General features: G+C 40.6%; 1 protein-coding gene across 1 annotated transcript in view; it reads left to right on the forward strand.

Annotated features, from left to right (window-relative positions):
• The window catches only part of LYST (lysosomal trafficking regulator), a 148,637-nt gene that overhangs the window by 118,083 nt on the left and 17,118 nt on the right, over positions 1–13,436 (forward strand). Inside the window, exons 44-47 of the mRNA XM_082854235.1 lie at positions 289–506; positions 7,390–7,620; positions 9,633–9,822; positions 12,951–13,087. Coding sequence (XP_082710361.1) covers positions 289–506; positions 7,390–7,620; positions 9,633–9,822; positions 12,951–13,087 — 776 coding nt within the window. The remainder of the gene's footprint in view (positions 1–288; positions 507–7,389; positions 7,621–9,632; positions 9,823–12,950; positions 13,088–13,436) is intronic.

Below are 13,436 nucleotides of genomic sequence, written 5' to 3' on the forward strand. Positions count from 1 at the left end.
ATTGGAATTAGTGGGCAATGATTTTCTGCTTGTTTTTCAATATGATATAAAGCGGTGGAAGGGTAAAGCTGAAAGATCTCAGATTCAGTTAGGATAGATAGCGTTAATCCATGTAGCTCTGTGAGGGGTAAGTCAGCAGGTGAGCAACGGTGTTACTATCCTCTCGCTGCTCCTTCTGCAGGTTAGAGCACACAATAGCTGTTTCTGTGAACTCTTACGATCTGCTCAGTGGGCGAAAGGAAGCATGCTCTGGGGGAGATAAACATTGATATTACTCTTCTCTTTTAGGTTTCGATTTTGGTGTACGCCAGAATGGTGAACGGGTTAATCACGTCAACCTCCCGCCTTGGGCACGTAACGATCCTCGTCTTTTTATCCTCATCCATAGACAGGCTCTAGAGTCTGACTACGTGTCCCAGAACATCTGTCAGTGGATCGACTTGGTATTCGGGTATAAGCAAAAAGGGAAGGCCTCTGTCCAAGCCATCAATGTTTTTCATCCTGCTGTAAGTGACTCTTTTAAAACTCTGCATTTATATAAGGTAGAAGGTTAGACTGTTACGTTACAATACCCAAGTTATCAAAGAGAATTGACAAAGACACTAAACTTGCCCAAGATTTTTCAGGTTTTATATCTTACCTCTTTAAGAATAACTAAGATACTATCTGTCAGGGGTGCCCCAAGACCATCCCCAGGTTGGATGAGGACTTAACAACTCAGCGTATTGTTGTAATTACAGCTAAGGTTTATTACAGTGAAGGGTACAAAGCAAAATCAGCAAAAGGAAAAGATGCACCGGGCAAAGCTGGAGGAGACCAGGCACAAGCTTCCAAGAGACTTCTCCCAGTGAATCACGAGGAACTCACTCACTTCCTCCAGAAACAAATTGTGACGGCATGTGTGATGTTGTCTACCAGGGAAGCTCATGAGGGATGCAGTGCCAGCGTTTTTATCGAGGGCTGGTCATGTAGGCACCCTCTCTCTCACAAGTCCTGAAATTCCAGGCGTCCAGAAGGAGACCGGTATTCAGTATACACCACACTGTTTGTACAGTTTGGGTGCAGTGAGCCACTCTTATCAGGTAGAGAAGGTGGGAACTCTCTTGAAATCCATGTTCCCAGACACCAGCCAAGGACCACATTTGCAGGCATGCCATCCCAAGGAGAGCAGTTCAGGCCTGCCGCGTAACTCTTTTCTGCATACTGTCCTGTATATCAATACATGTTCTATTTTTAAATGGCCTCATTTTTCCTTATTGCACGAGCAATATTTGTGCCTTGTTAGAAAAATGTATAAGACACAGACTGCAAAAGGAAGAAATTTTAAAATCAACTTTGATATCATCATCCAAAGATAAATATCAAACCACCTTCTAGACTTTTATCTATACATATGTATCACTCCATTTATATAATATTAATACTATTTATTCCAAAGTATGGCTATCCAATAATTTATTTAACCAGTCCCCTATTGTTGGATATTTAGTTAGTATGCATTTGCTATTAAAATTAATATTCCTCAGATTATTTCTTTACGTACCTCTTTACTTCTTCAAGATAAATTCCTAGAAGCAGAATTGTTACACCTCAACATATGTTTTTTAATGTTGTTAGATAGTCTACCTTTTTTAAAAAAAAATCTATCTATTCAGGAAACATTTATTTTGCTAGGCTCTAGGGATACGAAGGTGAATAAGATTCACATAGGGAGGGAACATATATGAATGGCCAGTAAGCAAATGATAAAGGTGCTGGCATCTTTAGTCATCAGGGAAATGCAAATTAAAGCCACGATGAGTTACCACTTTATATCCTTGAGAATGACTGAAAGTAAAAAGACTAACAATTCCAGATATTGGGTAGGTGGAATACTACTCAACAGTGAAGAGGAATGGATTTCAGATGTCCGTGACAGCATGGATGAATCTCCAAAACATTTTACGCTGAATGAAAGAAGCCTTACATAAGACTACACTCTGTATGAATCCACTCCGTTTACATGAAATTCAAGAACAAGGAACATTAATCTCTTAGTGGTAGAAATCATGGGGAATTTATCTTAAAGATGGTTCTTTATTTCTTTAAGATAATTTCCAATCTAATTGCCTCTGGGGAGTAGAGTAGTGACTGCCACAGGTGTACCAGGGAACTTTCTGGGGTGATGGAAATGCTCTATACCTTGATTTGCGTGATGGTTGCATGGGATGGTACTATAAAAATCTGTATTGTTTTATTGTAAGTAAAATATACCTCTATAAAAATGTATATAAAATTTTTATAAGTTTTAAAGACTGAGGTGTAATTTTTGAACTTTGTTCATATTTGATGCAAAATGTAACTTTAAAAGCAATTAAAAATTTGGACATTAACCTCAATATACTCTGTGCCTATAATACTGGGACAAATTTTCACTTGTTCTCATATAAAATTCACATTAAAAGTATCTGCATGCTGAAATATACCATTTAATTCTCATCTTACTAGATTTTTTTCATTAATTCTTTGAGACTTTAGAGCTTTAAAAAGGATAGAGTTTATACCATTGTTCTAGAAAATTTAAATACAATTTATTTATTTATTTTGCTGCGCCACACGGCATGTGGGATCTTAGTTCCCTGACCAGGGATCTAACCCGTGCGCCCTGCAGTAGAAGCGTGGAGTCTTAACCACTGGACCACCAGGGAAGTCCTGTTCTAGAAATTTAATAAAACTCAATTCATGGGACAAAACCAAGTGTCGCAATTAAGCACATAGTCTCTAAATCCACAATTGAGTTCAAATCCTCACTCTGTGACTCTGCCACTTACTGTGTGACCTGCAGTGTGACCTTAACTTCTCTGTACCTTAATGTACAAATTTGTACAATGTGAATAATAATACCAGCCTCATAAATAAGAAAATGCATACAGGGTAATGTCTGCCATCCAGTTAAGTGCAAATAAATGTTAACTTTGTAAAAAGGAATGTAGGGGCTTCCCTGGTGGCACAGTGGTTAAGAATCCGCCTGCCATTGTAGGGGACACGGGTTCGAGCCCTGGTCCAGGAAGATCCCACATGCCGTGGATCAGCTAAGCCCATGTACCACAACTACTGAGCCCGTGAGCCACAACTACTGAGCCCGCGTGGCACAACTGCTGAAGCCCGTGCGTCTAGAGCCCGTGCTCCGCAACAAGAGAAGCCACCGCAATGAGAAGGACGCGCACCGCAACAAAGAGTAGCCCCCGCTCGCCACAACTAGAGAAAGCCCACGCACAGCAACAAAGACCCAACGCAGCCAAAAATAAATTAATTCATTCATTAATTTAAAAAAAATAGAAAAAATATTTTAAGAGGAATGTAAAAATGCCTTTTGATCTTAATTCGTCATTCACCAATATATGGGGTTCACTAGAAACTGATACCAAAGAACGTAAAGATACTAATTTAAAGTAAATTTTAAGAGTCCTGAATACCGGATTATTCCATTCTTCATTTGAATTTTCGAGTATATTAAATCAAGCAACCATTAGGAATGAGCCTGCTTAGATAAGCGTTTATAACAGGTATTTGAGCCCTTGTGGTCGTGCGAGGGTGGTGGCGAGGGGAGTGGATGTTGAAGATTAACTTCTGAAGAATCTTTGAAACTTTTTCTTGGTATTTATAGAGATGTTCTATGCAGATATAAAACTGAAATTTGCTGACTGATTCAATGCTAAAAGTTAAATTACACAAGCGAGATGCACAAGCATGACAGATCTATACCCAGCTACTGACTGCTAGCTTTAAAAATAATAAAGTAAGTGCACATCACCCTCCATCTGACTCTAACACTAAGAAGAAAAGTGTAACAACACCCTTCATGTTAAAAAGCTTGCAATTTTCACTGCTGCTCTTTCAGATCCACTTACAGTTTTCATTAGAACCTAAATAATAGTCTCTTAAGCTACCTACTAACATTCTATCGCAATTTCATTTTTATATACCTTTTCCTATGTATCACTTTGGACAAATGACTTTTTCAATAATTTAGTATTACACATGAAGTCTTTATATATATATACACAAACACTAGGTGGGAAAGAAAAGGACAGTGACAGATCCTGAATTTTTACTCCTTTTCTAGACTGATCATTGCCCTAACCCCCTTTCCCTCTAGCTTCACGTCCTAAGAAAGGTGACAGCATGGAGGACACCAGTCGCGTGCAACATTAAGTGTGCCAACCTCTCTGCAGTGTTTTGGTTGAAGATGGAATACCTTGACTTTGTTTCTCATCCAGTCTTCTGCCCCTTGCTGGGGAGGTGAAGCTGTCCCGCTTCCTCCGTTGACAGCTTTGCCTGGTTGGCTGAGGGAGGCTGGAAGGATATACCTCACATTACAGCCTTCTCACTGCCAGGTTCTAGTCAGGTTCAGCAATGTAGGTGGAAACCTGCACAGCAAACACAGAGAGAGGGAATCAGAATTCAATTATTCCTCTCCAAGGATAAATAAAGCATGGATGAGTTGCTCTTGAGCTTACAGGGTGGAAAGCACAAAGACTTTGCTTGGGTTTCAGTGATGCTGGTGTTTAGAATCCTGATTCTTCAGCCCAGACAGGAGAAGAGATATAGACCTACAAAAATCTTGGTTCCTTACTAATGTCTCTGTATGTAAGAAAATATATCTCAATAGTTGATATTCTTAGACATCTTCAAGATGGGGTAGCGACACAAAGTCATCCTGTGACACCAGCCATTGTGTTTTGAGAGGAATCAGACTCTTTCTTTGAGCATATTCCCATCAAAGGACAAAAGGGCATTTGGATATCATGTAATTTCAGGCAGACACAGATGGTTTTGAACTTCTAGTTCTCATTTTTAGGAATTGAGAAATTGAGGTGGGGCGGGTTCCCCTAGTTTTCTTCAGTCTTCGTGTTGCCATATAGCTGCATTCTCTTGTCTCTTTTGATTTTGTTGACCACTTGAAATGATTTTCACCAATTCCCTGACTCTAGTTTTCTGACCAATATCTGACAGGCAGCCACAGAAAAGATAGAGCCACCTACTAACCTGCTTGCAGAAGCTATTTTGGGTCAACTGAATTTTAAAACCTGATTATTTTTCATCAACTCTCACTGAAAGACAAGACCAAAGAAAAACCTCATTTAGTTTTTCTTTTTTTTTTAATTTGAGGTATAATTGACATACATTATATTAGTTTCCAGTATACAGCATACTGATTTCGATCATTTGCAAAATGATCACCGCAGTAAGTCTAGTTAACATCCACCCCATACGTAGTTACAAAAATTTTTTTTCTTGGGATGAAGACTTTTAAGATTTATTTTCTTAGGAACTTTCAGATCTGCAGTACAATGTTATTAACTGCAGTCACCATGCTGTACGTTACATCCCAGGACTTACTTGCTTTATAGCTGGAAGTTTGTACCTTTGGCTCCCTTCACCGGTTTGCCCACACCCCACCTGTGGCAACCACCAATCTTATGAGCTTGGTCTTTTGTTTGTTTAGATTCCACATATAAATGAGATCATACTTATTTGTATGGTATTTGTCTCTCTGTCTGACTTGTTTCACTTAGCATCATACCTTCAAGGTCCACCCGTGTTGTGACAAGATTTCATTCTTTCTTATGGCTGAGTAATAATTCCATTGCATGTATTTACCACATTGTCTCCATCCATTCCATTGGTGCATGCTTCAGGTCCTTCCATGTCCTGGCTATTATAAATAAGGCTGTAATGAACATAGGGGTGCATGTATCTTTTCAAATTAGTGTTTTCAAAATACCCAGAAGTGGAAATGCTGGATCATATGGTAGCTCTATTTTTAGTTTTCTGAGGCACCTGCATACTGTTCTCCACAGTGGCTGCACCAATTTACATTCCCACCAACAGTGCAGAGGGGCTTCCTTTTCTCTACATCCTCGCCAACGGTTGCTATCTCTTGTCTTTTTGATACTAGCCATTCTCACAGGTGTGAGATGATATTTCATTGTGGTTTTACTTGCATTTTCCTGATGATTAGTGATGCTGAGCATCTTTTCATATACCTGTTGGCCGTCTGTATGTCTTTTTTGGAAGAATGTCTATTCAGGTCCTCTGCCCGCCCCCCGCCATTTTCTTTTTAATTTATTCCTTTATTTATTTATAATATTCCTTTGCAGAAAAGTTCCATAATTTTTCCCATTTTTTTTAACATCTTTATTGGAGTATAATTGCCCTACACTGTTGTGTTAGTTGCTGCTGTGTAACAAAGTGAATCAGCTATACGTATACATATATCTCCATATTCCCTCCCTCTTGCGTCTCCCTCCCACCCTCCCTATTCCACCTCTCTATGTGGTCACAAAGCACAGAACTGATCTCCCTGTGCTATGCAGCTGCTTCCCACTAGCTATCTATTTTACATTTGGTGGTGTATATATGTCAGTTCTACTCTCTCACTTCGTCCCAGCTTACCCTTCCCCCTCCCCGTGTCCTCAAGTCCATTCTCTACATCTGCGTCTTTATTCCTGTTCTGCCCCTAGGTGCTTCAGAACCATTTTTTTTTTTTTAGATTCCATATGTATGTGTTAGCATACGGTATTTGTTCTCTTTCTGACTTACTTCACTCTGTATGACAGTCTGTAGGTCCATCCACCTTATTACAAATAACTCAATTTTGTTTCTTTTTATGGCTGAGTAATATTCCATTGTATATATGTGCCACATCTTCTTTATCCATTCGTCTGTTGATGGACACTTAGGTTGCTTCCATGTCCTGGCTATTGTAAATAGTGCTGCAATGAACACGGTGGTACGTGACTCTTTTTGAATTATGGTTTTCTCAGGGTATATGCCCAGGAGTGGGGTTGCTGGGTCGTATGGTAGCTCTATTTTAGTTTTTAAGGAGCCTGCATACTGTTCTCCATAGTGGCTGTATCTATTTACATTCCCACCAACAGTGCAGCCCCTTTTCAATTACATGGGTTTGCTACTGAGTTGTGTAAGTTCTTTATAGATTTTGGATACTAACCCTTTATCAGATATATGATTTGCAAGCAATTTCTCTCATTCAGTAGGTTGTCTTTTCATTTTGTTGATGGATTCCTTTGGTGTGCAGATAAATAAAGTCTTATATGATATTCTCTTAAATTAAAAATTAATTTTATAAACATACCTAATTAGCACCAGTCAAGGTGCATTATTTTCATTCATCCATTCAGAAGCATTGATCATTCCTATTCTGATCTCAATTCCTATTCTGATTATTAATGATTGTTAACCTGTTCAAAAACATTTTAAAATCCTTTTCATTTGAAACAGAAGAGTAAACCATTGCCTAGAGAATAAAACAGTTGTTGTTTTCCCCTTCAGTGTTATCTCCAAGTCTTGCTTTTTACATACCTCTCGTTTTCTTTTATTCTTCAGACATATTTTGGAATGGATGTCTCTGCAGTTGAAGATCCAGTTCAGAGACGAGCACTGGAAACCATGATAAAAACCTACGGCCAGACCCCTCGTCAGCTGTTCCAGTCGGCCCATGCGAGCAGACCTGGCTCCAAGCTCAACATCGAAGGGGAGCTTCCTGCTGCCGTGGGGTTGTTAGTGCAGTTTGCTTTCCGGGAAACCAGAGAACAGGTCAAGGAAGTTCCCTATCCGGTATGTCATTTGGATTTCAATAGAATTCAGCAAAAACTGGCTCAACTCCTGAGCTGTCAGGTCCCCTCCCAGGCTCTAGGGGCAGGGAAGTGAGTAGCACAGTCCCGGCCTGAAGGTGAGTGCCAGCCAGTGAACACAGATGCCTGCACTACGTTCTGTGTGTAGGAAATGCTGCGTTAGCGCTATGAAGAGAGTACTTTGGGAGCTCAGGTCGGATTGTAACGTCCCTGAGGGTCATTACTGGGGAGAGCCTCACCAGGCAGTGACATAACAGGCATTGCAAATGAGAGGAAAGGAAACATCCAGGACTCGGGAAGAGTCTGAGCATGGCTGTGCCAGTGCAGACATGCCTAGCGTGGTCCTTCCTGGTTATTATCTTCCAGCAGAGGTGCTGACCAGAAGTGTAAATGTTTGGGTTTACAATGAAGGGGGAAATCGTACATGTTTTTTTGGCCCCTCCAGGTTGTAATGATAAGAAGTATTGCCTCTTAAAATGGGAAGTAGGGGGCTTCCCTGGTGGCGCAGTGGTTGAGAGTCCGCCTGCCGATGCAGGGGACACGGGTTCGTGCCCCAGTGTGGGAGGTTACCACATGCCATGGAGCGGCTGGGCCCGTGAGCCATGGCCGCTGAGCCTGCGCGTCCGGAGCCTGTGCTCCGCAGCGGGAGAGGCCACAACAGTGAGAGGCCCGCGTACCGCAAAAAAAAAAAAAAAAAAAATGGGAAATAGGTATAATTTTTACTCTGAAATAGAAAAATAAAGCAAGCAAGCCTTAAGAGTAAAATGGATTCTAATCCTCAACTAAATTCTTCATTATAAAAGCAGCAAAGATGGGAGATTGTGAATTGTGAAGTGTTACAAAGGTTTGCAGAAGGAAATCGCAGAAAATGAAAAGGCAAGGGAAAGAGGTTGTGAAGGTCTTGGAGATAAAGTAAAGCACGGATGTCGAACTGCAGTCGTCTGGGAGCCACTTTAAGAGAACATGGTTTTTACAGATCTTGCTTTGATAGTCGTTTCTTATAATAATGCTTCTTAAATACACTAAAGGTAGAACACAAATAGAACACTAAATGTAAGTTCTTTATGCTCAGAGCTCATATATATCAAACTTGCATGTTAAATACAAACAAAACTTATACAACTAGTAAAAATGAAATTTAAATTTTAAAACATCAATATGAGAGAGTGTTGTTTTGCTGAACCCAGACCACCAGTGTTGTGTTTCATAGTTGAAAGCTGTATTTTTTGTTTTGTGTTTATTTGTCAACGAAACTCATATGCTTTTGAAGCCTTACAAATCATTTTAGTCATTGTCATTACCAGAGTCATTATTTTTAGCTAGAATCTATTATTTTAACATGTCAAGATAACAGTACGTCCCTGAAAAGTAATAAACGCCATTTAATTTGCCACTATACTTATTGCTCATTAACTAGTTGAAGTTGGCGAGTATGAAGGACCTGAGCAGTATGTCTGTTTGCAGTGGGAACGTGTACGGACCTGCCTCCTTCCCACCCCAGGACCTTCACACTGGCTGTTCCCTCCGCCTGGCGTGGCCGTCCCCAGATAGAACCCCAGTTTGCTCTCTCGTTTCACTCAGGTGTCTGCTCAGACATTATCTCCGCAGACAGTCTTACCCGACCCCCGCGTCTAAACGGGCAGCTCTGTCACTCTTGGTCCTCTTCCCCTTCTTTGACTTTCTTCATAGCACTTGCACCAGCTGACATCTTGTGTATGTATTTGTTTAGTTGTTGTCTGCCCTGCTTCCCGGCTATCAGACAGCTCCACGGGCACTGGGACTTCATGTGTCTTGTTCATCACTGTGTCTAGCAACCAAGAACACATATTTCCATATGCTAAGCACGGGGGAAGTAAAAAATTATAAAATAATTCTTGCCCACAAAGGGCTTATAATCAGGCTGCTTTCCCTTACTCTGTTTGGAGTTTAAATTAGAAGTGATTCTATATTTACTACCTTTTTTTAAATTGTACTTTTTACTTTCCTCGGTTGTAGAGTCCTTTGTCATGGATAAAAGGCTTGAAGTGGGGGGAGTATGTCGGTTCCCCAAGTGCCCCAGTACCTGTGGTCTGCTTCAGCCAGCCGCACGGAGAAAGATTTGGTTCTCTCCAGGCGCTGCCCACTAGAGCAATCTGCGGTTTGTCCCGAAATTTCTGTCTTCTGATGACGTACAGCAAAGAACAAGGTAAAATCAAACATGGAAATCGTCCTAGGCATATCTTTCATGAGATCTGAATGTTTCCCCTCATCTGTGCTGCTATTTTGTTTTATTTCTGAGTTTTCTGAGTCCTTGGCGAAAAACTGAACTCAAATCTGTGTTCATTTAATGCAACGTAGGAATTAAAACATAGTACGTGAAAAAAATGGGAACTAAATGCAATGTCATTTGAAATGAGAGGAGGAGACAAGAATAAATGTCTCACAAGATGAAAACATTAACAGTTTTATATAAATGTACACTTTGAGACTCTTGAATTCCAGAATAGACAGACTTATGTGACCAGCAAATCCAGTACCTCAGAAGAGATAAGCATGAGATTAAAACACAATGAGGAAGTCATGATAGCCTTGAAAATAGGTTTTAAAAATATGTATGTCTGGAAAGCAATGTTTTTCTCACCTCTCTGTGCACTGACTCACTGAAAGCAACACATGGAAAAGTGCTGTCAGTAGAGGCCCTCTTCATATTTCTAAATGTCACCTACACCGTGGAAAACTAGTGACATTTTCCGCTCAAGTAATCCCTCCGTCCTCCCAAATTAACCGTTTTACTTAATGCGAAAGAACTCTTCCTACGTCCTAGGCATGGGCTTTAAACACTAAAATGAATGACTGAGGGTACCCATCTGTTCGCATCAGGTGTGTGCAGATTTGCCCGGAAGCCCGCGTGTGGGCCAGACACGTCTTAGCGTTCCACGCTGTTAGTGTTTAACCTTGCGTTCTGTGCACTGTGCTCCTCGGTCCACATGGCCTCCCACCCCACGGAGCACCACAGTGCAGAGATGCGAGGACCCATGCCAAACATCGACCGCCTAAAGGAATTCAGCGTGCTGGCTGGGCCACAGTTCTTTTAGACTCACTCTTCATTCTGTCATGAAATGAATGATTGATTGCCTTTATAGTTGTCGGTAATAAAAGAGGCTGCGCGCCATTTTGTCTAAGTTTAGTGAGCTAGGAGGAGAAGGTAGAAGCTGTTTGGTCATCGCTGGAATATCAGTACTTTATTCTCACTAGGACGTTGCAATTAGCTATGAGGTATGTCACAAGTAATTTACTACTAATAATACTTAAAGTATCAAAATGCGTGAGTAATTTATCTTTAAAAAATTAATTAGGGTGGATTGAAGTTTATCTCTTTAGAGCAGAGAGAAAGGGCTGGTATTATCATGCTAATGATGGGACTTAAATATGTCCAGTATAATTGCTAACCTGTCTTATTTGTGCCACTTCAGTCACAAGCCCTTAGTGGCCCTTAATAGCTGTGTTCATTCAGACTACACGTTATTTCCTCATAGAATGTATTTGGGATTTATCAGAATCTAGGTGTGTCCAGGGAAGTGGTATCATACAAGTTACAGCCATGGCCTCGGGGCGGCACGGGCGGGCACGTGCCTGAATTTGCATTCTCGTTCTGCTGCCTAATACCTGTGTGATCTTGAGAAAATGACTTACACTTTTGGAATCCTGGCTTTTAATCTATAAAGTGGGAGTAACAAAAGGACTTATCTCACAGGGTAATTCACTGTAAGGATTAAATGAAATAATATAAGGAAGGACTAACACAGCGCGGGACTCATTCTAAGTGCTTAATAAATAAATGCTCATCGGACAGTTAGCACCCTGGGGCCAGGGGCCGTGTGAGTGTTCACTGCTGTACCCAGCGTGGAACCGTCCACGGGGCCATTTCGGAGAGGCCTGGACTGACTGGGAGTGCACCTGGCAGATGGAAGGCCATGTGTGTTAGAGACTGCTGTGTCAAATAACTGTGTCATTTTGCTTAGTTATATATGCATACTACAATATAGCAACTAAACCCCCATGGTTTTCATGATCTTTAGCCCAGTATAGGCCGATTACTTGAGAACTGACAATGCCTCAAAATTGCCTGAGGTACTTTTTTTCAAAATATATTGATACTTGGTTGGGTCCCATTGGAGACATACCGCTTCAGAATCTCTGGGGCTTGAGTCTAAGCCTGTGCATGCTACAAAAGCCATTTTCTTGCAAACTCCTGTTTAAGATCCACTGTTCAAATAGATAAAGCAGAAGTTTATTTTTCTTTTTTAAAAAATATGGTGCCTCTTGTGTTGCTGGAATGAGAAACCAGGAACAGTTACTGAGTTCCAACTACATGCCAGTCTTTATGGTGGAATTTGCAAGGTCCCAAGGCTCATGAAGTGTGGTTCCTTTCCATAGCAGCTTATGTAGAGAGGAGTTTATACTTAACAAGGATATCCCAGTTTCTTTATTGCAAAAGTGATGTCCACATTTGGGATTATACTCAACAAAACAAAAAAATCTGTGAATTCCACTTTCAGTGCGCTGTTGATTCATTCGACAAATATTTATTTGTTTTATTGCTTTATATGCTGGGTATTATGCTAGGTACTCACATTCTCTCTCCTTAAGGAACTCAAAGCTCCTCAGTTTCCAGGGCAGCACCAGCTATAGCATTTATGCTGCATTTGCCCTAGTCAACGTGCCAACAAGGCGTAGATCATGAGAAACGCTGATGTCAGGAGGTCCAGATCTTTATCCCAAAAGGACATAATACTGTGTACGGGTCCAATGAGAAAAGAAAAGAACCTTGTTAAACGAAGGTCTCCCGTGCAGTCCTTGCAGTTGAAAGGATTAAATTATCCCTTCTCAGGATTGCTTCTGCTCTAGCAATGGTCCCTTTCTGGTATTAATAGTTGTCCATATTGATTTTTCAACAGGGTATCTACGTTTTTTAAAACATTTTCTAGTTCATATTTATTGTTAAAAGGAAGGTGTCACAGAACATGAAGAGAGGAAGCTTGATTATCACTGTCTTTTATAAAGATTTCTTAACAGAAATTTTAGTACTAAGTCATATAAATCCCAACCAAAACACCACAGGTGAAAAAGAATACAGTTCCACCCTTAGAATCCCATTAACCTTAAAGGAATAAAACTAACACAATTGGGTCCATCTTATGGATATAAAGATGCTTTTGCACTGGAATGACCGTGTTCTGCTGTGTGAACTTGAGCCTTTAACCTGCCATTGTGGCCGGCTGTCCAGTAATAACTGAGCAGTGGCAACTGATGCTTTTATTTCTCCTCCTTGAGGTGTGAGAAGCATGAACAGTACTGACATTCAGTGGTCCGCCATCCTGAGCTGGGGATATGCTGATAACATTCTAAGGTTGAAGAGTAAACAAAGCGAGCCTCCAATAAACTTTATACAAGGTTCACAGCAGTATCAGGTAAACATTTTCATGAAGTACTTTATAATAATAATTAAATATAATGCTTTAAAAAGGAGTCAGACTGATGGCAGCTAGTCCAGGAGCTGGTGATGCTGGACGTATGCCTTGTTTACAGCGCTGACAGACTCCCTAACTGCCGCTGTCTGTGTCCCCAGAGTTTGTCCTCTACCCAGTCTCTTGTTGAGCCAGCATCGGCTCATGGCTCAGTATTGGAACAAAATCAGCATTACTTTCTTCTCAGTGTCCACTTACCTTTTGTTACTGTGTCATTTTCTTTCTTTCTCTTTCTTTCTTTTCTTTCTTTCTTTCTTTTTCTTTTTCTTTCTTTCTTTCTTTTTCTTTCTTC

Source organism: Leucopleurus acutus, assembly GCF_964270905.1.
Source record: "Leucopleurus acutus genome assembly, chromosome: 14".
Taxonomy (NCBI): Eukaryota; Metazoa; Chordata; class Mammalia; order Artiodactyla; family Delphinidae; genus Leucopleurus; species Leucopleurus acutus.